The 26,487-nt window shown below is 40.2% G+C and overlaps 2 protein-coding genes across 3 annotated transcripts in view; both read right to left on the bottom strand.

The window, feature by feature from the left end:
- Window positions 1-2,747: 2,747 nt before the first annotated feature.
- Window positions 2,748-4,610, bottom strand: TTC32 (tetratricopeptide repeat domain 32). The gene is made up of 3 exons (XM_048935085.1): window positions 4,381-4,610; window positions 4,142-4,302; window positions 2,748-3,050 (listed from the first exon to the last, which is right to left on the bottom strand). The coding sequence occupies exons 1-3, from the start codon at window positions 4,503-4,505 to the stop codon at window positions 2,923-2,925; spliced, it is 414 nt and encodes a 137-aa protein (XP_048791042.1). The 5' UTR covers window positions 4,506-4,610; the 3' UTR covers window positions 2,748-2,922.
- A 103-nt stretch (window positions 4,611-4,713) lies between these two features.
- The window catches only part of WDR35 (WD repeat domain 35), a 37,644-nt gene continuing 15,870 nt past the window's right edge, over window positions 4,714-26,487 (bottom strand). The window contains exons 13-28 of one of the 2 annotated variants that reach the window (XM_048935057.1): window positions 21,441-21,585; window positions 20,416-20,485; window positions 19,891-19,944; window positions 19,092-19,201; window positions 17,336-17,546; window positions 16,680-16,760; window positions 16,418-16,554; window positions 15,108-15,311; window positions 13,029-13,175; window positions 11,776-11,908; window positions 10,765-10,875; window positions 9,505-9,669; window positions 8,449-8,583; window positions 7,515-7,671; window positions 6,559-6,799; window positions 4,714-5,326 (exon numbers count right to left, since the gene is read on the bottom strand). In XM_048935057.1, the coding sequence (XP_048791014.1) occupies window positions 5,179-5,326; window positions 6,559-6,799; window positions 7,515-7,671; window positions 8,449-8,583; window positions 9,505-9,669; window positions 10,765-10,875; window positions 11,776-11,908; window positions 13,029-13,175; window positions 15,108-15,311; window positions 16,418-16,554; window positions 16,680-16,760; window positions 17,336-17,546; window positions 19,092-19,201; window positions 19,891-19,944; window positions 20,416-20,485; window positions 21,441-21,585 (2,249 nt within the window). In that variant the 3' untranslated portion in view covers window positions 4,714-5,178. The remainder of the gene's footprint in view (window positions 5,327-6,558; window positions 6,800-7,514; window positions 7,672-8,448; window positions 8,584-9,504; window positions 9,670-10,764; window positions 10,876-11,775; window positions 11,909-13,028; window positions 13,176-15,107; window positions 15,312-16,417; window positions 16,555-16,679; window positions 16,761-17,335; window positions 17,547-19,091; window positions 19,202-19,890; window positions 19,945-20,415; window positions 20,486-21,440; window positions 21,586-26,487) is intronic. The other variant, XM_048935058.1, reaches the window with a different exon arrangement.

Here is a 26,487-nt window from a genome sequence, read left to right as displayed (position 1 = left end):
AACTTAGGGTATCATGCAGTGTGCTCAGGTGGCCAAGAAGGCCAATGGCCTCCTGGCTTGTATCAGGAATGGTGTGGTGAGCAGGACTAGGGAAGTCATCCTGCCCCTGTACTCGGCATTGGTGAGGCTCACCTCGAGTGCTGTGCTCAGTTTTGGGCACCTCAGTACAGAAAGGACATTGAGGTACTGGAGCAGGACCAAAGAAGGACAACAAGGTTTGTGAAGGGCTTGGAGAATGTGCCCTGCGAGGAGAGACTGAAGGAACTGGGGCTGTTTAGTCTTGGGAAAAGAAGGATGAGGGGAGACCTTATGGCTCTCTTCCAATATCTGAAAGGTGCTTCCAGCAAGAGCGGGGTTGGTCTCTTCTCACTGGGAAAAGGATGAGGGGAAATGGCCTCAAGTTGCACCAGGGTAAGTTTAGATTGGACATCAGGAAGCATTTCTTTACAGAAAGGGTTGTTAAGCACTGCAATAGGCAGCCCAGGGAGGTGGTTGAGTCACATTGAATCACAACCCTGGATGTGTTTAAAAACCATTTGGATTTGGTGCTCAGGGACATGATTTAACAGAGGGTTGTTAGAGTTCGGGTAGTATGGTTAGGTTGTGGTTGGACTCCAAGATCTTTTCCAACCTGAGCAATTCTGATTCTATGATCAGGTGAGAACAGTTACTTGTTGCCAAATTAATCCCAGCTACGTGGAACTGCCAGTGAAGGCTACGCGAAGGAAAGAATCAACGGCTTTTGGAGAGTAGGTTTATAGGTAGGAAACCTTGGGATAGCAGCTGTGAATTATTCATGTCTGAAACATTTCTGGCCAGAGCAACAAGCCAGTCAGCACACATTAGCAGCAGCCACCTGTTGGACTTCATGGTACCACACTGCAGCCATGGTGGAGCGGACAGCCAGGACTGACCCAGATGCTCTACAGAGCTTTGCAGTTTGAGAGCACAGACAACCCCTAAAGCCTCGTGAAAGTATAAAGCCACCACACCTCAGTGTTGCAGTGCATCCAAAGTAAACAGTCCGGGCTTCTTTCACAAGCTGAAATTTGTCTGAATTGCATATGGAACACTGTGTAAAGAGTTTGACTGCTCTCCATTAGATTTTTAGTTCTAAAAAGGATTATAAACAGGAAACCTTGCAGGACAAGGAAAGTTAATAAACACGTCCTTAAGCTTTTTGATACGTTTTCAACAGTTGTAGTGACAGACCACCACACAGCACTATGTAATAATTTCTCAAAGTAGAACTTCAGAGGTCATATTCAACTGTTCATATTGCCTTACCAATTTTGATGACAAGTATAGTCTCAGCTCACCTTCTCACCATCAAATGAGCTGGTAAGATTTCTCAGCTTTGGAGACTGGGGTGGCATGAAAAATACAAATTCTTATGTGCTGTTTTGGACACAGAGCATCAAGATACAACAGTGGAAATGGAGCGTGTGCTTGGTATATTCACAAAGTCCAAAATTCATCTCTGTAAAACCTAGTCACTAACTCCTAGAGCCACATTCCAAACTGTAAATGGTTAAATTATTGTCATTACGCATCACATTTACTTAATTTGCCCATTGCAGCTGTTAGTCACTCATCCCAAACCCGAAAGCACTCTTGGTATGACTGCTAGGGAACACAGAAAGAAGGCAAAGAAGTTCAGAGACTGACATCTGCTCCCATAACTTACCCAAATGTTTCTACCACTAACTGTGCAGACTTCGGGATCATCCACATTGTCAGAGGAAGGAGAATCATCATTAGGACCATTTATTTATATATATTCTCCTAGTGTCAACTGGGGCAAACTAATATTCTTTCCTTTCTTAAAACCTTTATACTTTTATAAGCATTATTAATTCCATTATTAATCTCTGATTGTTTGATATTTTTACAGTGAGATCAAAAAAATGTTCTGCTATCTTTTCAGGTAATGTAAAAGTAGCTCTAAAGAGCTTAAATGAACTTAAAAAGGACTGAACTCATCATCAAAGGTACACTTGGTGTCTCCTGAAAAGGTCTGCAGTTTTTAATACACAAACACCCTGAAGCCTTTAGCTTCAAACTGCTGTCATGTAGACAAACAGTAAGACCTTCATTATTGTCACTGTACTTTTCACAAATCACAGTCTTAATAATGTAAATGTTTTAGATCACAGAATCATATAGAATCATAGAACGGCCTGGGTTGAAAAGGACCACAATAATCACCTGGTTTCAACATCCCTGCTATGTGCAGGGTCGCCAACCACCAGACCAGGCTGCCCAGAGCCACATCCAGCCTGGCCTTGAATGCCTGCAGGGATGGGGCATCCACAGCCTCCTTGGGCAACCCGTTCCTAGTGCCTCACCATTCTGTGTGTAAAACTTCCTCCTAATATCTACCCTAAACCTAATCAAACTAAATGAGGTTGCCAACAAAAGTTGTGGATGGCCCCAACCCTGGAAGTGTTCAGTCAGGTAGATGAGGCCTCGGGAAACCTAACCCAGTGGGCAGCAACCCTGCCCATGTCATGGGGCTGGAACTGGATGATCTTTAAAGGTCCCTTCCAACCCAAACCATTCTAGGGTTTTTCTCCATGAAGGTATTTAACACAATATGAGAGAAAAGACAGAATCACGGCTTTAATAAGGGAACAACATAATTCGATAGCTGCTGCTGACCTTCCAATAGCTTTATATGAAGTGCTCCTGAACAAAATGACAAGTGACCCACAGAGATCTAAAATTATGCTTTTCTAAAACACAGACAATATCCAAAAATAGTTTATTTTAAAATTACAATACATTTCTCACTTATTTACCCCAGAATGACGTTTCTTCAGTAGAGCATAGTGAACATAAATAAATGATTCTGTTTCATCCATCAATGACAAAAATCACTTAAGTGTTCAGTAAAACATGTTCACACCATTAGCCACGTCTTCAATAACCTCGCTTTTGTTTTTCTTCTTTGTCAAGAATAGCCTGTTTTAGACTTAATGCAGCATCCTCAAACTGAGGGTTCAACTCTAAAACTTTCCTGAAATCTTTCATGGCCTCATCAAAGCATCCTGTCCAAAAAGAAAAAAAAAAATCTTTCTGTTAACTGCATAGTCATAAAGCAGAAGAAGGGCTCCTAATCATAGAATCAGCGAGGCTGGAAAAGACCTCTAAGATCACCTTGTCCAACCACCCACCCATCCCCACCATGCCAGACTTGTGGGGTCTGGAGCACAAGTCTTACAAGGAGCAGTTGAGGGAGCTGGGATTGTTTAATCTGGAGAAGAGGAGGCTCAGAGGAGACCTCATTGCACTCTACAACTTCCTGAAGGGAGATTGTGGTGAGGAGGGGTTTGGTCTCTTCTCTCAGGCAACAAGCAGGACCCTAGAAAATGGCCACAAGTTGCACCAGAGGAGATTTAGGTTGGACATAAGCAAGAACTTTTTCTCTCGGAGTGGTCAGGCACTGGAATGGCTGTCCAAGAAGGTGGTGGAGTCACCATTCCTAGCAGTGTTCAAGAGGCATCTGGATGAGAAGCTATGAGATACGGTTTTTTAGTGCTTGTGGTAGCAATGGCAATGGGAGGATGGTTGGACTAGATGAACTTGTATGTTCTTTCCAACCTGTGATTCCATGATTATATGCCCACTAACCACTTCTTTCAGTGCCACATCTCCACAGCTCTGGAACACCTCCAGGGATGGTGACTCCCCCAGCTCCCTGGGCAGCCTGTGCCAAATATGCATGTTAGAAGAAATGTTTACTAATATCTGACCTGAACCTCCCCTGGTGCAACTTGAGCCCATTCCCTCTCATCCTGTTGACGTTACCTGGGAGAAGAGGCCGAACCCTACCTCGCTACAACCTCCTTTCAGGGAGTTGCAGAGGGCAGTAAGGTCTCCTCCATTCTGAACAACCCCCGTTCCCAGCTGCAGCCCCATCACACTCAGGTTCCAGGTATCTTTCCCCGGCTCGTCGGTCTCCAGGCTCCCGCAGACGGAGCTCTCCAGCCCGGGCCGTCAGTCAGACATCACAACCCCTCCCAGCTCAGACGGAGCTCCCGCCCCTCCCGGCTCGGAGCGGGACCGAGGGCCGCGGTCGGGTCGCTCCGCCCGCCTGGGGTCAGACTGCCCCGGGTCACTCATGGAGGCGGCGCCGTACCCAGCCGGTAGAGCACCAGGCCCCGGTTGTAGTAGGGCACCTCGAAGGCGGGCTGGCTCTGGATGGCGGCCGTGTAATCCTCCATAGCGGCGTCGAAGTCCACCCGGAGGTATTTGATCTGCCCGCGGTTATTGAGGGCGGTGGCGAGATCGCGGCCGGTTCTGCGCGGGGAGAGAGCGGCCGTCAGGGCCGTGGGGCGAGTAGTGTCCCGCACCCACCCCCTCCCTTCCCCGCCGTACCCCGCTCCCCCAGCGATGAAGCGGCCGTACAGCTCCTCCGCCGCCTCGAACCGCCGCGCCGCGAACAGCGCGTGCGCCGCCGCCAGCAGCTCGGCCGAGCCTCCCGCCGCCGCCTCACGCTGCATGGCGGGCTTCCCGCGCGGCGCTGTGTGGAGACTTCCGGGGCGGCGGAGGGGACGGGCGCGTGTGGGAAAGAGGGCCGCGCTGCACGCCGTGGCGCTGCCTGAGGAGAACCGCCCCGCTTCTGCGGTGACTGGTGCGGCCCGCGACACGAACGGAGAAGAGCCTCGCGTGTCAGAATTGAAAAATATTTAATAAAGTCATTCTACACATAAAGCCGCGTTGGTTCGTTGTGCAGTAAGATGGATGCGGGACAGGCAGCTCTTGAAACAGCAGGCTTGTCGCTAAATAGAAACGCCGCTTCAGGTAAATGGTAGTAGAAAAATGTGTATAATCCCATCACAATGGTTTCAGCTGAAGAATTGTGCCCTCCAAGAAAAATGGCCAGTTTGACAAAATGCAATCATTTCCTATGGCACTGCAACAATGAAAAGGAGCTCAAATATAATAGAACACTTTGCATGATTCAGAAATTAGGCTCAAAGAATGCTGTTACCTTAAGCCTTTCTTACAGAGGAAGAAAGGTTGTTATTTTGAATCATTTCTGTAGCAGTGGCACTATCTGTGAGAGCGCAGAACTGGCAGTGTGGTTTGAAATGTCATACATACAGAAATAACGATTTTTGAAGGTCCTTTCCTAAGATGCAACAGACTGGGGACACACAGTCCTGTCCTCCACTACGCTGAGCAGTGGCACAGAGGACAGAAGTTGTAATTGCTTCTTTCTTTGGCTTTCATACAATGCTTACACACACTGCACATCCAGAATCGATATTCCAGGATAGGGTCTCCTGTTGCAACACATACAGGAAGCTTCCCATCTCCGCTGTTTAAGAAGAGTCATAAAGATTAAAAAACATGGTTTTAAAACAGTAAAATAAATTTTAAAACCCTACATGTATAGATTTGTAAAACACCATAAATACCTTTAACTATGTCTTCATTGTGTGCTTACAGATACTTTGAAAAGTGGTGCTGTTCACCTACAAAATACTGCTTCTCTATTCAGGAATGTGCTTCTTCCTTCTTACAAGCTATTACATCACATAACTGTGTATGCTTAGCAGAGCCAAGTATGTAAATTTTCACACAGTGGAATGCACACCCGCAGAACCATACAGCCAACAAATTAGGACCAGCTGACCCAATGACTAAGAGAAAAGCAGTGAAAGATATATAAAGGTAAGGTCCAGTTAACACCTGCGCTACTACTGCATTTATTCCTCTGGAGAATCAACATAAAAGTTACTAGTGGGATTCTGAAAAGTTAAAATGTTACTCATTGAAAATAAAATGGATTCACAAGCAATTTCCATACTCATATATTCCAGGCTTTCAGCAGGAAACAGATGTCAGTGACAGCATTTGGGGTACAGTCACTCCAAAGAATTACATCTTATGACTTTCATATCCTGACTCTTTAACTTGCAGTACTCATCTCACACCACACAATGTAGGTAATTCACAGAATACTGTACACATAATGGTTAAACTCGTTCACACTTGCATCATTCCACAATGGTGATGTAAACACAGTAACATGATTACCTTAATGGCACATAATATATGATAACATATTTAGTAAAGGTACTCTGTCCATGTATATTTCAAATTAAGATGCTACATCCTTCTGGCCAGTTCCTGGAACATCAACGATCTCAGTTCCCTCTGCATATTTTCCTTCCCCGAATTACAACAGAACAGGCTGCTCAGAGAGGTTGTGGCTGCCCCATCCCTGGAGGCGTTCAACGCCAGGTTGGAAGGGGCCCTGGGCAGCCTGGTCTGGTATTAAATGGTATTAAAGGTTGGCAGCCCTGCTTGTGGCGGGGGGCTTGGAGCTTGGTGATCCTTGAGGTCCCTTCCAACCCTGGCCATTCTATGATTCTCTCAAATGAAGCATTTTTTTTATGTTCTATGAACTGGCTAACACCTGCCTCATTCTTGCACAGTATTTGGTTTGAGCAAAGACTGCTCAAATGCTTACACACCATAGCAGGAAAAACAAACAAACAAAAAAAAAACAGGTTAATATTTTTATACCATACATGTATAACTCACCTCTCCAGAACATCATCCAGATCAGTTTTTTTGTTGTTCTTTGGACAATGTCTTGTGAATATCTCTAGAGCAAGATCTTCATACTGCTGCCTTTGCTCCTGGCTAAGAGTTTCCAAGGATTCTAGTTTAACAAAGGCTTTTGAACAAGTATCAAATGCTCTGTTTGCACACGCACAGACAGCCAAAAGAGAATAGATTTCAACTGCAGGGATAATGTCTTCATAATCTCTCAAATGAAGAGCTAAGAAATGAAAAAAAGAAAATCCAAAGGACATCATTATGTATCTCCTGAGAAATGCAAGCTTCTGTACAAAACAGTCACTATGGATTAGTATTTAGATTAGTGTTAGTCCTGCAAATAATTCCACTGGACAACACAAACCAAAGTCTTTTCACTGACATCATTATAAAGCCTGCATTCGTGATTCAACATATTTAAAAATTAAACAGAAATAAAGGAAAAGCAAGTGCATTTGAATGGCAACTGAAAGAGCCTTGTTGAGGTTGACACACTTTTTCCTCAAACACACTAAAAATATTAATAATAATTTAAAAAGAAACCATGTAGAAGTATTTGAAATGGACCTCCAAGATTTGTAGCAAGTAGAGGGCACTATTTATTTCTCTACCTCCCACAGATACTTTAAAAAGCTGTCTACAAGGATGTCCAACATGAATTTTAAAAAGAAAACAAAACAGTCAACAGAAGGTATAAAGAGACTGTCCAATTTAACCAGGTAATACTTGGGAAGTTACATTTCCATTGTATCCAAAAACATACTTTCCAAGTATCTTGACTGCAGCCAGATTCAGCTACAGTTTGTTACATGGCTCTGTTTTAAATCCCATGGATCTAGCAACAACAGAAAAATGTATGAACTGTAGATGAAAGTATGCTCGGTGCATGCCTGTAAAATTAGAGCCATTTCTTTACATGCTGAGAGAAGAAATCCTACCTGTTTTAAGTGCTGCATCTACACAACCTTTATAGAGCTGTCTCTGTGCAAGTATGAAAAAATGGTAAGCTTCTGCTCCTCGCCAAGCATTGTCTGCAAAGCGATTCGTTGAAGAAAGGACATCTTCTTCCAGCAAACCCGCCAGAGCTGAAGCAGTCTGAAGCAAAGCAGTGTCACAAGTCATTTTTATACAGAAAACGGATACAGTGGGAAATGGTGATACATGGAAAGAACTTTTCTGTATTTGGTGATTGTACCAACTGTTTGTGTTAAGTGGAGAAAATATAAATACACGGACCTAAAATGAACGCTGTTAGGCATTTTTGACAGTGCATAAGCAGAACATATGGTGCAGATGTGTATAAATATATTATGTGCACATCTGCAGGCTAGTGCGTACTTTGGATTAATACTGCATTTCAACACCAGATCTCCTAAAACTTTGTTTAAACTCTTTCATTTGTGCACACAAAGATGAAAGTATAAGCATTAAAAAAAAAACCACATCCATTTGCTTCCCCCCTATCTGGAGTAGTCTCCCTGCTACATTATAGCCAACTTGAACTAATCACAAAATCTCACTGTGAGATTGACAGTTATTCCTAAACATAAGTAAAGTGAGATTCTCAAAGGAAAAGAAAATCTGCATTTCTTAGTATGATTTTTCTTGTTGCAGTGAAAATCTCAAGAATACACACACACACACACATTAACCTCAGGCAGAAAAATGTCTATTAGTACAAGTTACTTAAATGTTTTAAAACAGTATATTAAATGGTTTGTTTTCGTGGTAGATTTGCTTTAAAGAAATAAACAAAACCTTTCTTCTAGAAAGAAAGGGTGTTATTAAAAAATAACCTAAGGCAGTTTTATTTATTCTGACTAGGGAGCATGTAAGAGTTAATATGTAGAACTCGAGAAAGGAAAAGCCTACCTCTGAACCTTTAACTTTTCCTCTCTGTGCATTCTGCATTTGCTCATGGCATTGCTCCATAAGTAAAGCTGATAATACATAAAGCTTTTTAACTCGCAAAGGCTTTGTTCTTTTCTTTGCCTCTTCATCTGCAATCTGAAAAATCCAACATGAAGGAATTTATTGTAGATATATATACATATATATGTATGCATGTACAAGAAAAATAACAGTTCTCTTGGACAGCCACACATTGCACAGTCCTCAGAATTTATGCCAGAAATGATTTTGCACTTGAGTGCAATAAATTAGACTGCAAACAGAACTATAAATGAATGTCTCAGAGAAGAATGCACATCATTCTTTATTTGTTTAGCTAACAACTACGTGAAGCCAGATATTCAAAAATTTCAGTGTCACCATTATGTCTGCTGACAATAAAGAAATATTTTTCAACATTGTAGGTTAAGAAATTGCCTTCAATAAGAAGGATGCATTTTGAAAGCAACAGACATACAGAAAAATATGTATTCACTATAAAAATTGCATATCACTCTTACAGATTTTATAAGCCATGTACACAAGTCTCTTCAGGTAAACCAAATGTAGGAAAAATCTGCATCTTGAAAGCACAAAAGCATTTTTCAATCAAAGAAATTTAACTGGTATTTTTTTATTTAACTGGTACTTCACAACATCATTATTCTTAAAAACAAAGAGATAAAACCAGCATAAAACAATGCAGACATTGCATCCAGGCTGGCTTGCCATACACCTTCAAGTAGACAAGGACCTTTCCTGAGGTGCAGTTCATCTCATTCGGAAGAGATGGTCTCAAATCAGGTGGTCTGTGTTCTGAAATTCTCTTCATCACTGGCTAAAGAGAACATCTCTATCTTGAATTACCCTAGATATCTTAAACTTTAGCAATGGATTCATCCTGGCAGTTCCTCTTTAATGGTACATTCCTGTACATTTTTAACAACAAGATAACCCCCCAGAAAATAAATAGCATGGAAATAACTGAGGTTTTGGACTAGCTTTTGATACCTGATATAAAAATAAAATCTGCAATACCTTGAACATGAGCTTAGCAGCTTCAAAGAAGTAATTGGCTTTGCGATAGAGTTCTATTGCATCAAGGATTTTATTCTTTTCCAGTAAATGAGTTGCATATCTTGCTAACAAGGATCCAATCTCTTTCATATTGTGATTTTTAGCCAGCTCCACAGCTTTATTCCACTAGAAATGAAAGCAAACAAAGATGAATCTACATTTTTCAATGCACTCTGAGAACAAGCTTTCTAATGAATAATTCACAACAACTGTGCACAATACTTCATTACTATTTAGAATGACTCTACTGTACAATTCAAGTAGAATTCAAGCAAATAGCATCATTGCCAGTCATGTGATGCAGGAGACTTGTGAAACAAATACTGGACCTTGGTCCAAAACCACATAGAAAACAATTGCTTCTGCTTTGATAAAAGCTTTGCAAAACCATTGCTGCTCATAGTTGGATACGTGGATTTTAACACTTGGATGTTATTGAAACTCAGACTCTCAAAAGCACGTCAGTCTATGAGCTCAAAGCAAACTTCTACACACCTCATTTTTGTCCATGAATTTTCCTGTCTTCAACAGTTTGGCTACTATGTTTGCCCACAAAGTTGGCAGCACTAAGCCCGGCTCCATCTCATATCCAATAGCTATCCATAAGGTAGGAAATTGTACACATAACACCACCATTAACCAGCCCTCATAGTCACACAGATTCCCTCATTGCCATCCTCAGTTTCTCTCATTTGTGTTGACACAGCATACATGCAAGCAAATCATACTAGAGAACAGCTCCATCTGTGAACACGCTGACAGTTTCTCAGACCAGCTCTTTTCCAGCTACATCCTAGTGCAGCCACAAGTAATTTGTATCTGTAGAAGGGAGGAAAGGAGATACAGAAGCTTCCTAGTTTTCCCCCCAACTGCATCAGGAGGCAGCACAGACTTGAGCAGAGCCTAGCCCTACAAAGGCCACAAGGCCATGTACTGTTGTATGCTGAGCACGCTTACCAGAGCATTGCTGTAATTGTATTTAGCACTGCTGTAAATGTACATGCCACTGTTCTTTTGATGGTCTAGCACTCATTTCAAAAACTGGCTTATGAATCAAAGTATAAATTTTTCAGAAGTCATGAAGAATCATCTAATGCTTAACAAGGATTTGTATTTAACTGGGCAGTAGGATAACAAGGATTTGTATTTAACTGGGCAGTAGGATAACAATCTGAATGGTTAACTGGTATTGCTAAAGCACATCAACTACTGTTGTCCCACCTGGTTAAGATGTACACAGGTATCTACTGCATCCTTTGGTCGATTGCATTTCAGAAAGGCTGAAACAGCTTGTTCACACATCCCCACTCTTACAAACATATGAGCTATATCCTGAAAAAAGCAACAGCACCACATTAATTTAATTTTCCATATTTTTCCTACATTGCATAGAAGCTACAACAGGTATGGTTTTTTTAGTTCAATACCAAACTTTGGATAAGAAGGTTGTTTGTTGCACGGATGCTGTGAATACATGCGCAGTTGTAAGTCTTCCAGGCAGCATGCTACTCTCACACACTCATTCTGGAATTACACATTGGTTCTGTATTTAAAGAAAATACTGCTTGAAGATTTTCTAATTAAATCACACTAGAAAGACTGTGTTCTTACTACATATCATCCACTTCACAAAACTTTGCTATTATAGATTAAATAGAAAATGCAACATCTTGCTTTATTACACCTACTGAATGACATTAAGTTAGTGTGTTTTACATTTTTCAAGCACTGTGGAATAATCAATCATATTATAGTTTTCAATTAGCCATTGCACAGTAAGTCACAAACTTCCTTCCCTTCAGCAAGGTAGCTCCAATCTTCACTGCACATTAGCATTCCTACCAGAGTTATCATGTGAGAAGTTAAACCAAGAAGAATTTGGGAGGAAAAAAAAATAGTGTATCTTAGACGACAAAATGAAAGCTTAAGGATCCAGGCACAAGGATTAAATTCTTAGAGAAGCACAGCTATCTTAGAGACAAATGCCAGCAAACTGTAACTTAGCAGTGACCACAGAGCCTGATGACCAATCAGATCTATCTGTGGAAGTGGCCAATAATGGAATGATGGAGAATGAAAACAGTAATATTTCAGATCAATACCAAAGTAGAATCATTGTGCTTGAATAGGTCATTAGTGCATTCCTCGTTTTGCTCCTTCCCAAGATGGGATACTTCAAATAAAAAGTTAAGCATAAGACAATGAGACAATAAGACAATACTTCTTGCTTACAGGGAGTAACTTATGATTCTCTGGAAGTGAGTTCACCAGATTCTCTAGTCCTTGGTAGTCTTCTAGCATGTAGTAGCATTCAGCTAAACGTTCCTGGTTCCGTCCTTGTACATAATACTGTACAGCATTTAACCTAATAAAGACAAAACATGAATGTGGTACAATCAGACATACAAGCCAAACTTCAAACTGGGTAAGCCTTTTGTGCCTGTAAATTTAAAATGACCTTTTAAATGGGCAACTTTGCTCAAGATCTTTAGTAACTAAAATTTCTCTTTTTCTAAAATGCACTACATGTTTTACTTTTCAGAAATCACTACACTGAAGTAGCAGTAAGATTCATTTTCTGACTAGCATAAGGTTAAGATGCCAATGAACCTGAAAATCGTATTCCCACATCTGCACAGATCATGCCTGATAGTCACCAGCAACTCAGAGCAAAACTGAAAGTTGAGCACCTCTGTACTTTAAAACATGAGCACTACGACCTTCAACACCAACCTCTTAATTGCCGATATTATCTAGAAATAAACTTACAGAATCTACTCACAAGCTTTTAACTAATTTGGGACAAAGTCTTTCTAGTAGTGCATTTTGCATAACTGTAATAATTAGTGGAGCTGTGGCAGAATGCTCTGGATGCTTACAATACACGGAAGTTTAAAAAGTAACAAGGAAAGTGTATGAAGGTCTCATTGCCACTTATTAACCACTAAGACACGACTTCTCAGGTAAGTCCCCAACGGCAAAACATGTTCTGGGGAAATACCATTTGCATGCAGCTCTTAATACACTCATGAGTACTCAGTTTTGTCAATGTCTGGAGACATATCCATGTCAGATCTCTGGACCTTCTCAAATGCCCCTAATTTTAGATGTTCTAGAAAATCTGTGGATTTGAAATTCACTGTTATTTAGTACCTTCTTCCTGTTTGTTTGTTTTTTAATATTCCATACCCACGCTAGTATCACTGTCTTTGCTTTGGTTTTTGTTTTGTTTTCTCTCCCTCCTTTCCTCCCTCCCTTCTTTGAAGTGACCAGACTTCTGGCAGTACTGAGATTTGTTTTTTCCTTCATTCTTTAGACAGCTGATCAACAGCTCTCAGATGTAAAGGCGTTAAATCTCATCATTACAAAATCATCCAACATATTACTCTGACTTTCCTTATTTCTGTCCCTTCTCATAATGTAAGTCTTGTCATTTATCATTTCCTTTGTATTTTCCTCCTTACTAGTTCCCCTACAGAACATACCACTTCTGACGGTCTGCAAAATAATCTCCAATAGCATTGTGTGCTTGTTCAAGAAGGGCATCATCCGAGTCACCAGAGCCAGTTTTCAGTAGCTGCAGAACTCGAAACCAATCTCCTAGTTTTATTCGTAGTCCAATGGCAAGATCTCTGACATAAACAGAGAATAGCAGGAAAAGACAAATTAGCTAACAAAAAATCTTGAGGCAAGGCTCCAAAAATATTTTCACATTCATAATCCATACCACAGTGATCACAGTGATCCCTGATACCTCGTGCAATTTAAACTATGTTCCAAGTAAATACATGAGCTCAAAAGAGCTCATAGATTACATCATGCAAATACACTTCCCTATCAGTCACACGACTGCATGAAGAACACTGAATTACAGTTGGCAATTCAATTGCCAAATGTCAGGTCTCCTCTTGCTCTGTATACCTTTCATCTTCCACTGTTGAAAAGCAGAAGGGCAGGGGAATGGCCAAGGGGAAGGAATATGAATGATGAAGGATGACATCTAACAAGGTTCATTTCAGAGAGTCAATTCAAGATGACTCTGAAAGAAGGAAAAAGACTTGGAAGTAATCTTTCCTTTGTATTATTCGTGCATATTTATGCGACCCACTCTGTATCTGTCTAGCATATTTTTCCTACCATGTAACACTGAAACTGTTTTGTGTGAAAATGCAGTAATTCTGCATGTGGATAGAAAATAAGTGGGAGAGAGACACAACCCCATTTTAAAATGCTCTAAATTTACCAGTGAGCTGAATAATGAGATACCAAGTCAGTACAGTCTGTTAAGTAAAAACTTCTATCAAAAACATTTCAAATGCGTTGGAAAAATATGTTTCAGCCTAATCTGTGGTAGGTCTTCATCAAGAATTTTCTAGTGGTGTGTAGGCACACAGGGCAATACGGAATTGCATGCTTGTAGCTGGAGAATAAGACATTCTACTGCTGAAGAAATCAACAACAACAACAACAACAAGGCCTGCCTTTGCCTTCTACACTCCTAAAGGAATCAAATATCTCCTCAGTCACACGTTAAGAAATATGTCATTTCTGGAAATCAACATTTCTGGGCAAGTGAAGGTCTTACAAGACATTCCACCTCTCCAGAACAACATACTCTCATGGGCTCACTATATGAAAACTTCTCCATCACTAGGATCTAACATGCACCTTTCTCTAGCTTCTGCTTTTTCTCCTTCTGCTCTTTCTCCTTTCATACTGGGGAAGAGGGATGTTCCTCATTCTTACATCATAAAAGAAGAATGACATTTTCCTCCAACATTCCCTTTCCTTTCTTTCATGACTTCATTAATCAAAGCTTAAACATTTCATCTGTTCAGAAGTTTGGACACTGTGTTGAGGGACATGGTTTAGTGAGAACTATTGGTGATCAGTGGATGGTTGGACTGGGTGACCCTGTGGGCCTTTTCCAACCTTGGCAATTCTATGACTCTAAGTGATTCACGTGTCTCTTCATGTCTGATCATCACCTTCAGGCTGCATCACACAACTGCTGCTATTACAGAAAAAGGACAATGAGGAACACAGTGCTCAACCTTGTTACTCAGCATTAATTTATATTTTTCAGCAATACTGTCATTTAGTTTTGTTCTTCTTTTCATTCCTCAGCAAAAATTCCACTGGCCCACAGTCCTTTCTGTCTCTCCTAAGATTAACGTTAATTAGAAACTTCACTGTTTGTACACGTAATTCAAAAGAGTGCTACTTGGCAACTAGCTGAGAGCAACAATACATAAATTAAATATTAGTTTTAAGATTATTGTGTTTTTGGATTCCCAAATGAAACATCTACAAAATATTTTCTAAAAACATCTAGAAAAAACAGCACCACCTAGAGCAGCTCAGAATTTTCAGATGATTTGGAATGCTCTGGTTCACATAAGTAATTGCTTACATGTCAATATAACAAAGTTCTTCCCATCTGATGTTGTTCTGTCTTTCCAGCAACTGGTCCTCAACGCTAAACCAGTCGTTCCTTATATGGGTATTTGTTTTCCAAGACATTTTTTGCTTTATTTGCTGCTGAGATGACCACATGCAATTACCTTCTGTCCATATCCAGATACATTCTTTCAGCTTCTTCAAATCTGCCGAAATAGGCTGCCACTTCTGCTTGCTTCATTGACTCGCTCTGCAGGTTGCCTAGGCGCTTCACAAATCTGATGCCTTGATAATCCTTGCAGCGCACAAAAGCTTGTTCAGCAGTCTGCAGATCTAGCTTCTGAAGGGCAGCTTCAGCCAGGAGACGCCTGTGTGAAAAACAAATGCGACACATAGAAAAGCAGCTATACATCAAATAAGCTGAGGGAACTGGGATTGTTCAGTCTGGAAAAGAGGAGGCTTGGGGTAGACCTTGTTACGCTCTACAATTGCCTAACAGGAGGTTGGAGCAAGGTGGGGGCCAGCCTCTTCTCCCAGGTAACAGCAATAGAATGAGAGATAACGGCTTCGAGGTGCACCAGGGGAGGTTCAGGTTGGGTATAAGAAAATATTTATTCTCCATAGGAGTGGAGAGGCACTGGAACAGACTGCTCAGGAAAGTGTCACTGTCCCTGGGGGCGTCCAAGAACCACGGAGATGTGGCACTGAGGGACATGGTTAGTGGGCATGGTGGGGATGGGTTTATGGTTGGACAAAGTGATCTTAGAGGTCTCTTCCAACCTTAATGATTCTATTATTCCAACCCCTGAGATATGGGACATTAGCTAGATTTCCAGAACTGTTTTCACATGTTTATTCTTACAAGTTTGCTATGCAGGATTTAAATTCAGTTTAATAGTCAAGTTTAACTTGTTAAACTTGTTTAACTAAGTTACCTTCCTCAGATTATTTCATTTTGAAAGGATATGACAAATTATGATTGATGCACCCTCCCCATTCTCGCTTCATTCCTTTACAGCCTGTCCTAAATGGTCCATGGTATAGTTATGCATGCTTAGGAGGAAAAACCTCTTTCCTGCCTTCTAGAAAAACATACCACATAGCCTGAAAACACACCAATTCCAGAAGAGGCAGGGAGCCAGGCTTGCAGGGGGACTGCAAGGTTCTCTTCGGGTCTTACATCAGCACTATAAAACCCCTTTGTAGATGATTCAGCTTCAGTGTAACAGCATTCTCTTTTAGAACAGCAGCCCTTCAGACTGCAGCAGAGTACTGCTACTACTTATCATTATTATTATTACTTTTTTAAATAATGATTCTCATTAAATTGTATGCTGGTTGGCTGCTCTTAATTTGAGGGTTTTTTTTTCCACTTAGTGGATAGTTAGATCTGTCTGAAAAAGAAGACTACAAAAGAAAGAAAACATTTAAGCAAAGAAAGTTGGCTTATTATGAGATCTTTATTTTATTTTACCAAAGTCTGGGATGTGGGTTATCTTCTATGAACTGAGAAGATTCCTCAATTCCAACTTCTTCAATCAGTGCTCGACTGTCTCGTAATGATCGAATCTCAAAATTGATGATGTAATCTTTGTTAGGGCGTTCAGGATTCTAACATAATGAACAAAGAAAAACATTTTTATTCTGTCATGTTTACTCTCACCCATCAATGACATCTACTGTTCAAATCAGTTAGACACCAACTCTTCCCACTAAATAAAACTCATTATACTTACCTTTAGTATTTCATCCAGAAGAACAGATTTGATTTCTAAATCTTCAAAGTTGCAAATATATCCAGAAGTTTGTATAGGTTCCTTCAAGTAAAACAGTTAAAAGGGAATTAACCTGTATTCTAATTACATTCTAAACAAATTTTTAATGTATGTAAAAAGTCTTCCCCCTTGTCCAAACTCAGATTTGACTGCTTTTCCAACAGGAAATAAAACCATTGGCGTTAGTGACAATCTCATATACACAGACATAATTAAAAATCCTGGTATTTATAACCAGATTATGATGAAAAGATAAAGGAACAACATCTGGACTCACCCAAACCACACATTACAAATACCTTTATTAAAATTGGGCTTCCTGTTTCTGAAGCATATTATTATTTTTAGGAGCATAATTTGTGTAAGGAAGAAAAGGATAGCAAGCATTTTTTTTTTTTAATCTTTGCAGGTCTGATAGTTTATTTCACACTTATTTCATCTTAAACAAGACCCTCACATCAGAACTGACGAGATGTTGAGATGTCCAGTTATTGATTTATATGAAGTTTATTGATATCAAAATACTTATTAAACTGCAAGCATAAAAGTAATTCTATTCAACACAGAGCCACTATCTTAGAGTGAACTCATAAACTGAGTCGTTTGTTTACATTTACCTCTGGATCCAAGTTTCTGAAGACATACATTCTTGTTTTCTCCATCACTGCAAACAAATCTGGGTTATCTTTGGCCCATTTCATATCCCAGACATCTTTACGTTCCAGTTTGAGCTGCTCTCCAATCACCTGCTGCCCAGTACTGCTTATGACTCGTGCATCCAAGTCAAAGAAAGTCAAAACACCTGAAAGGTCTATGATAGCAACACGGCTGCAGAACAGGAGAGAAAAAACAAACAAACAAAACAAAGGAGTAATAAAAGGACAGCTAAGTAACACTACTCAAAGCTGTACATCTGAAATAAGTTTCCTGAACTGGCACACTCAGGCCAAATTTCCCTCTAAACCAACTCCAAGGTTTCAGCAAGATGCCCGTGATTTTCCTTGATCTGTACAGCGGAGAGAGACTAGAAACACGGAAAAGAGGCCTTCATCTCCTTCTGGATCTGGCTCTGGACTGTACTGACCTGTGCCTGTTTTTTATCCAGCACTCTGAAGATGCTTCGTACTTCAGATAAAAAATTTAGTAAAACACAGGTTCAGCTTCTGACTAAACTGTTTTCTTGGCATAACCTAGAATTTAACATACATGCTTTTCATTATTTACTAGGAGGCAGACTCCTAAATTAAAAATATAGTGCAATGATCCAGAGTGTTCATCCCTGAAACAGGATTTCCAATATTACTACTAAGGATATATATATATATTTTTCTAGATAATAGTATATATAATCCAATTAATCTTTTCCCTATGTTTTAAATGATGTCAAATACAATTTCTAAAGGGTTACATTTGAAAATTTACAGTTACATACATTATCAGTGAATGACAGTAGCCTCTATTTACTGTCAGTCATTTACTGCAGTGCTGTTTTAAAAGCATTTTTTAATATTTTTCAATATTGAAATGCATTTGACAACCTTAATCTTCATTATAATTTCAAAAACAATCCAATTAACTTGGAAAACCTTGTGAATCTGAGTATTTTCCAGTAATACAAAACCATTTAGGAAGGTAACAGCTTGGGTTCAAAACAAAACTAATGCAGATCTGGCTTGGTCATTGGTAGCTTTTTAAGTGAATCAATCTATTTTTGGTCTATAAATGAAGATATCTACACTTTTGTTACGAATTTTGTTTGCAATTATAAAGTTCTTTTGAAGTGATTAAAATTGTCTTATGAGCGCTCATTAGTGTATTTTTGCCTTTTCTGTCAAGATCCTCTAATTCCCCAGGGGAAGGGGAACCAAAGGCACTGTTAAACATTAAAGGTTGTCTACCAAGTAGAATGCAGCTCCAGTATTGGCTTAAGAAAAGCTTTAGCAGGAAATCCTGCTAGGAGCTTTACCACCAATTACAGTTTGCAACAGTGGAAAACTAACATGGGACAAAGAAGGTTTCTAGGCATTAGGAGGACAGAAATAAAAAGAAACCTCAGAGGTATGAAGTTTCATGTTATGACATACTTTCATCAATTCCTGACCTCAAGAAGCTCGTGTTTGGTTTATCTTTTAACTGAAATTTTCCCTTGTATGTTTCCTTACAGACCTTAAAGAGTGCAGTACACAATGAAGCTTTACCAACTCAGCCTCTTACAGCAGACTGACCAGTAAGAAATAAAGAAATCATTAATAGCCAATAAATTAAGTAATTTATATTGAAGTAAAATTAGTGCATTATTAGCAATGTTTTCACCAAATGCAGTAGTTTAGTTTAAAAGTGTTTGCCTTTGTTAGAAGCAGACCTGTATCTTACCTAGAGTTGCAGTTCAAAGACAGCTGATGTGCCCGACAATTCAGGGTATACTTCTGAATTAAGCCGACATTAGGAAGGCTGTATCTGTGAATAGTGCCAGATTCCCTTCCCTAGAGAAAAGCATTTTTAAAGAATTTTTCTATGAATAAACAGCTTAACATGGTTTTCTTTATGTGCTGCTCTAGACTGAAGAGCTCTTGGATGAGTGGCTGAACCAATGTGGGAAGAGGCAACGTCATCACTCTGGAGTTCTTAATTCTGCTATTTCAAGAAAATAATTTCTTAAGAGGCTACAAGTTAAAGATCTGCTTAAATAAGATGTTAAAACACAGTCATGTGGAACAGCCCAGGCAGCTTATTTTACCTGCTGCTAAAGCCTTACTTTGGAAGATAGTCAGTCATTTTAAAGGCAGCCCAAACATCATTCCTGTCCTGTTTTTTTTTTCCCCATCCAATTCACCTGGAAAGATCCTCCTTGCCTTTCACATCTTTGACTTTTTTCATATATGTATACCCTATAAATTGAAAGGCAGATTTGGCTAGAAGAGTTAGAAAGGTTTGACCACTGTAACACACATTATTGCATCAACTAATGACTTTCACACTTTCTCCATCTGTTTTCTTTCCTGTGTCTCAGTGTTTTTGTGTAATTCATTCAAATGATGTCAAAAAAAAAAAAAATCACTGGAGTAGAAGCACAGGAAAACATTTTAAGTATGACTGCTCGTGACTTAACTGCACAAGAGTCCCGCCTACAAGAGCAAGTGGCAACTAGGAGTTGTTTTAACCCCCAACTTACCACAAGCAGTATCTTATCAGATGCTGTTATTGCACAAATTGGATCTCTCGTTCCCTGAAAGCATACAAACAACACCAACACTTGTTTAATATTGCAATAGGAGTGAACCTCTACAGAAAAAAAAAAGTTATGTTTAAATATCCAAGAATGCTGCCAAGTGTTTACACAAAAAGGGGCTATCAAGCTTTATCACTGTACAATAAATGGAGGGTTTATGGTATCAGTGGCCTTTGGTATGGGAAACATGGTAACAGTAAGAGTTTCCTTCTGGGGCCCATTAATTCTCCAGAATACACAATACACTTTTTCACTGCATTTTACACAGTTTGATGTACATTTCTAGTAATACATAGTGATACAAGAACATTTTACTAACCAGATGCAACACTAACATTTTTGTACAAAAAGTAGAAGAAAACAAAAAGACCCATTAACAAAAACCCAAGCAAATATATACAGCAATGCCAGCTACTGCTTTCAAGCTACCAGTGATACCATGATAAACAAGTTAAAAACAAGGCTCACTTCGAAAGCTTTACTGTAATCAAGGTGTCCATCTCCAGATCCTGAAGGAGTGTCATCAATATGATAAATCCTGTGGAGAAGGAAGGAGAAAAAGTGCCTCTGAAGAAAGAAGGGTCATTTTTGTTAGAATACAGGTATCATCAAACCTTGGAGAAGGAACCACTGTAACCAGAAAAAAAAGTATAAAAGCTAAGCCTGTTCTTGTGTTCCAGTCGTGCTCCCCCAGTAACCCTGATTTCAGCTGATACAGACATGGTACTTGCTTTCACCTTCACTACACGATGGCCCATAATGTCAGTTCCATATGATCTACAGTCCTTCATTCTGCAACAAGAAGATCCTGCAAACGATCAATCATCTCAGTGTCTCCTTTCAGACACTTTATTTTCCTCATGCTCTTTTCCATTACTTAGGAAGAATGTCAGTATCACGTCCACAAAATTACTATATTCAAAACTTTATCAGAACTCTTCTGCCTTAAAAAATAAAAGCATTAGAAAGAGGAAGTCAGTGTAACTAAGTTAACATAACATGAGCATAGAGTTATTATATGAAGTAATTATTTTGGATGGGCAGATGATAACAACTTTGGCTTGTTTAGTTTGAGAACAGGCCATACAAGATTAGAGGCCAAAGACACAGTAGGGCAAAATTCTATTTAGAGAATAGCTGGACAGAATATGCCCTAACAGCCACTGACACAGAAGTAATGATTAAAGTTATCAGAGTGAATATAACTGCTGAGAAATTAAGGGTACAGAGAAGACAAAAACCCACATGCATCAGACATGCAGCTCTGTAAAGGAGGCATTCACAGGTAGCAGTGACAGTAAGCAGAAAACTAATTGGAAAAAAAGTCTAAGAGATCTGGATAATAGCTGTGCATTTGTCATGAAAAACTACACTTAACAATTTTGAGTAGGAAAACAATAATGAGGAGTTCATACTTTAGGTATGGGAGAATCCACTTTTATCAAAATCATATTTATGCAAAAGAAAGAACATGAAAAAGCCTGGAGACAAACCTTTCCCTGCCTTCTTTTCTGGTCCGTGCCACCTGATTAATCTCCATTGCTGTGAGCTTCTTGGCGATGCGATATTGCCAGATGTAAAACGCCTCTTTGGAAGCTGCTACCACGTGTGTTCTGGTCATTGTGACAAACAACGGCCCTGTTATGATATCCAAAAGGTTGTAAACTTAGAGCAGCAAGTACTGGACTAGGTAGGAACTTGGGATTTTTTTTTCCAAATGTGTGAAATTGTATCTCCATAGGATAAAAGACCAAAAAAAAGGAAAAAGAAAGAGTAGATTTACTTAATTGCAGATAAGTTAATAAATTCCAGAAGTTCTTTCAAGGCACTGCTTTTATAATTAATATTTTTCTCCCCATTATTCCAGCACTTTTCCTTTTCCTTAATGCAAGTCCAACTCCCCTGCAATGAGCAGAGACACCACAGGCAGCCCAGGATCAGGCAGCCCCGGGCCTTACCAGCCTTGCCCTGAATGTCCCCAGGGACAGGGCATCCACCATAAAGACAGGTAACCTGTTTCAGTGCCTCATCACTTTCCCTGTAAAGATTTTTTCCTCACGTCCAACCTAAATCTGCCCTTTTTAACCTTGAAGCCATTTCACCTTGTTCTATCACCACAGAATCTGCTAAAGAGTCTGATCCATTCTTTCCTGTAGCTCCCCTTCAGATACTGAAAGGTATCCAGACATCACTGCAGAGGGAAAGCCAAGGTTCTTTTTTACTTCATCCTTAAAACCATTTAGAATGCACGGCTAAAGGCAATGTCTCATTCCTGCTGTCAATGTTTGGTGGATATAGGCACTCAAGGCATCACATTATTCTTTATACTACACTGTCTTGGTTCTATCATGGCTTTTTCTTTCACGTTTTTTTGAGTTCTGAAAATCAAAAATCAAGAATCAGCACATAAAATACATAGGAAAAAAAATCAGAAATCAATAAATAATCCCTCAATGTCTTCAAACTCGACACTTCAATCAATATGCCACCAGACAAGCTGAGCAAATTCCATTTTACAGCCCTGTCTGTTAGTGAAGTGTGTTGCAGATAACATGGTGTAAGCACAAAATCTAATTCTTTTGCAATGAATCTCTCCACCCTTTCCTTATATTAGCAGAGGATGGAACTCTGGGGGGTGCTATAGGCCTGCCATAAGGTAGAATGGCACTATGATGGACAGACTGGGGAAGACTGGTTGAACAGACTTCATTTCTCTGAAACCAAGAGGATTTTGATAAGCTACCTAACAGCTGTTTAATTCTTTTTAGTATAAATGTCAGTACTGGATGAGAAGGCTGAGAGGCAATGCTTAACATGTGAGCAGTAGCACAGATACAGCAGCTGTTTACGTTTCGTGAAATCAGTGTATTTCATTTACCTGTAACACAGCTCAGTGATTAGTTCTGTGCTCACACCTGAAGAATACAGTCTCAGATTCAATAAACAAATCCAAAAATTCTGTGTATTCGCTGTAATTCTCTTAGTAACTCGCAGCTCTATCCGTCATAACAACCAAAACCGAGCTGCTTCCCAACAAACCCTCACGCTTCCCTGCCACTTTTAATCAGCTCTAGGAGTAGCTTAGCCACAGAATAAATTGGATCAGTTTGTTGTTTGATCTGACTGAAAACTAATCCCAAAGTTAAAGAAGTAAAAGATTAAGTTGGATTAAATAGAGAATCACAAATGACGGAGCTAACATAAAAGAGCAGGAATGAGAAGCTAACACGAGGGGCACAAACCTTCTCTTCTTTGCAACAGCAGGGCAATTAGAGCTGGGTTTAAGTCAAATGTGAAAACACATGGAGAGGGATAACATTATACACAGCACAGAGAGGTCAACAGGATCAGATGGATTCAAACATCTGGGAGAGACGCATCTGTACATAGGAACTGACCTTTTTGCACAATTGCTACATAACTAAAACTGGACAGAAGTGGGATGGATGGAGTTTTCTAGAATTGATTAAGCATTTTATACTGGACAGTCACTGAACAAAGACTACAAGAAACAAACAAGTCATGCAGAACCGTCTATGAGTAAGGAAGAAAAACACTGATCTCCCTCTTCCCACTTCAGGGCTGAACCACTGGGCTACACTGCTCCTGACGTGACTCCTATGTTGGCTGCAAAACAGCACAGCTTCTAAAGAAAAGGGGATGTCCTTCATGGGAAGGGAAAGATGCTTATTTCAGTTCTCTCATGCTGAGGAAGATCTAGAATCCCTTTCTAGGCAGTTAGTCTAACTACTTAGTTTCTGAACTATTATTCCTATTACATTTTAACAGCACTTACCCTTTGGAACTTAGGCATCAGACCCTTCTAAAGAATTTGCACTCTTAGTTGTAAGCTGAGAGAAAAGCAAGCACCTTAAGTCAGAAGCAGGCAAGATAATTGGATACTCCTCTGCTCAGCATTTCTACCACACAGCAGCTTTCCACTCCAAGGGCAGACTTCTTCAATTCTGTAGCCCTTTCCATTGACTTTGAAGACAGCTAATTTCAGTATTAAGGTCCCGATTTTTTGGAATTTGAAAATGTAGGAAAATCTTTCTGAAAGGTGCCTTACTTTTCAGTAATCATATACTGAAAGGATTTAACATGCTATGCCATTAAAACAACAGCAACATATAAAAGGATGATACTCTAAGTTTGCTCTGGCCCTTCTTTCTCTTCCTCACTCACTTCTCTTCACTGTTTCATCATAATACCTCCTCCCTGAAGGAAAGAAGCTTTGTATTTTAGGAACAGAAAACACCTGCTTTCATGTCTAATCTTCTGAAAGAATAGTAGGTAGAAAAGGTACTTGATCCATGACTGTATTACTTTGCCACATGAAAAAGCTGAGACACTTCTTAGTGTCTAAAATAGGATACAGAATCACAAGAGACAAATAATCCCACTTAAATCTGATGGAAAGGAAGCGATCTGACATGGAAGAGTAAATTGTTTTCACATAAGCCTGTTCACATCTGCAAAATCCACAGAATCACAGAATCACAGAATCACCCGGGTTGGAAGGGACCCCAAGGATCATGTAGTTCCAACCCCCCTGCCTAGCAGGGCCACCAAACATACACATTCAGATCAGGTTGCCCAGGACCCCGTCCAACCTGGCCTTAAACACGTCCAAGGACGGGGCATCCACAACCTCCCTGGGCAGCCCGTTCCAGGGCCTAACCACTCTCCTAGTAAAGAACTTCCCCCTAACATCCAACCTAAATCTTCCCTCCTTCAACTTAAAACCATTTCCCCTAGTCCTGCTGTTGTCAGCCCTTTTGAAGAGTTTACTCCCCTCCTGGGTGTAGGTTCCCTTCAGGTATTGATAGGCTGCAATGAGGTCACCCCGCAGCCTTCTCTTCTCCAGGCTGAACAAGCCCAACTCCCTCAGCCTGTCCTCATAGGGGAGGTGCTCCAGCCCCCTGATCATCTTAGTCGCCCTCCTCTGGACCCTTTCCAAAATCTCAATGTCTTTCTTGTACTGAGGGCTCCACACCTGGACACAGTACTCCAGGTGGGGCCTCACAAGAGCCGAGTAGAGAGGGACAATCACCTCCCTGTCCCTGCTGGCCACCCCTCTCCTGATGGAGCCCAGGATCCCATTTGCCTTTCGAGCTGCCAGAGTGCACTGCTGGCTCATATTCAGTCTCTCATCCATCAGGAACCCCAGGTCCTTCTCTGCCGAGCTGCTCTCAAGGACCACTCCTCCCAGCCTGTACAGGTGCCTGGGGTTCTTCCGGCCCAATTGCAAAACCCTGCACTTTGCCGTGTTGAAATCCAGAGAAACCATAACTAATTCAGTCCAAAGAATAACATCTACCTAACTTCAGAGTTTGATTAAAATGTCTCTGGAGGTGCTTGCTCCATGAAGAGCAAACACGAAGAGAAGAAAATCATCAGGCAACAGCAGGGACAGCTGAACTGCACATGGAACAGCTTACAGTCCAGCAAAATAAGGAATTCACTTTTAAACAATCAGCTGTAACTAAAAGCAATTCAAGTGCTGTTTCAGCCACCATTAAGGTAAGTTAGGAGGGAGGCAAGACAGATGCCTGATGTCCCACACCCAGCGGTGAGGCAGTTGGACATACTTTACTCTCAACAACATACTTTAACTTTTGGCCAGCCCTGAGGTGGTCTGGCAGTGGAACCAGATGATCTCTGAAGGTCCCTTCCGACTGAACTTCTTTGTCACAACACGGTCCTGACTGTCAGCTCTCTGCCTCTTCTCCACTGTGTGCTGATCAGGCCGTTCTGTGCATTACACTGGGCATTAGTACGTGTGAAAGGTGGTAACGTAACAATGTCAGTGCTCCTATGCACATGTAAGATGATATAACCCAGTCTGAGTGATATTTCCTTAGCAGATACCATCTGTTGTGTTTCCATTAAAAAGACATTATAAAAGAAGGTATTTAACCACCTGTAATTTATATTTAGCTACTCACAAAAGGACTTTGACAGAAAGCCTGCAAGCCTACGTTGGTTAATTTTTTGGTAGGATGGGATATAATGCCAGTCAACGAAGAGAAAATCAATTTAAAGGCTAGCAAACAGTAGCTGCTCTGAAAGACCCTATAAACACAGCAAACAAAGGAAAAAGATGCATTAGACAAAATAAAAGAGGAAAATTAGGTAGAGTTTTAAGGTGTAACCATCCATCAGAGCCTGCAGGCAAACATTAGAAAGCTAATGTTTGACATTAGCTTTAATGACATTAATGACATAATTTGAAAACCAACAGAATAAAGGGAACCATCAGTATTTTTGTGAACTCATCTTAAGCTACTGGTTTAGAGCCAAACAACATAAGATTTGCAGTTCTTGAGGAAGAAAGGAACGTTGCATGATTTCACAGCTACTTTGTCATTAGAAGATTAGCATTGCTTTGTAAAACTAATCTTATAAACCGTTACAAAAATTAACAATGCACAAAAAGAGTGTTTTAACACACATTCTCAGATGCATTACTGAAACACTCTGTCAACTACTTAACATCGTTATTAGAAATCTTTCTTCTTCAGTACCAATTTCCTGCCA

Source organism: Lagopus muta, chromosome 2 (genome assembly GCF_023343835.1).
Source record: "Lagopus muta isolate bLagMut1 chromosome 2, bLagMut1 primary, whole genome shotgun sequence".
NCBI classification, from domain to species: domain Eukaryota; kingdom Metazoa; phylum Chordata; class Aves; order Galliformes; family Phasianidae; genus Lagopus; species Lagopus muta.
The sequence above is the reverse complement of the archived record's forward strand: the minus strand, read 5'-3'. Positions and strand labels throughout refer to the sequence as shown.

Coding starts and splice junctions, on each gene's coding strand:
- TTC32 (XM_048935085.1), bottom strand. CDS start 4,505: ATGCAGCGTGAGGCGGCGGCGGGAGGCTCGGCCGAGCTGCTGGCGGCG. Junction 4,303..4,380: donor TTCATCGCTGGGGGAGCGGG/GTACGGCGGGGA, acceptor CTCCCCGCGCAG/AACCGGCCGCGATCTCGCCA. Junction 3,051..4,141: donor CCTGGTGCTCTACCGGCTGG/GTACGGCGCCGC, acceptor CTTTTTGGACAG/GATGCTTTGATGAGGCCATG.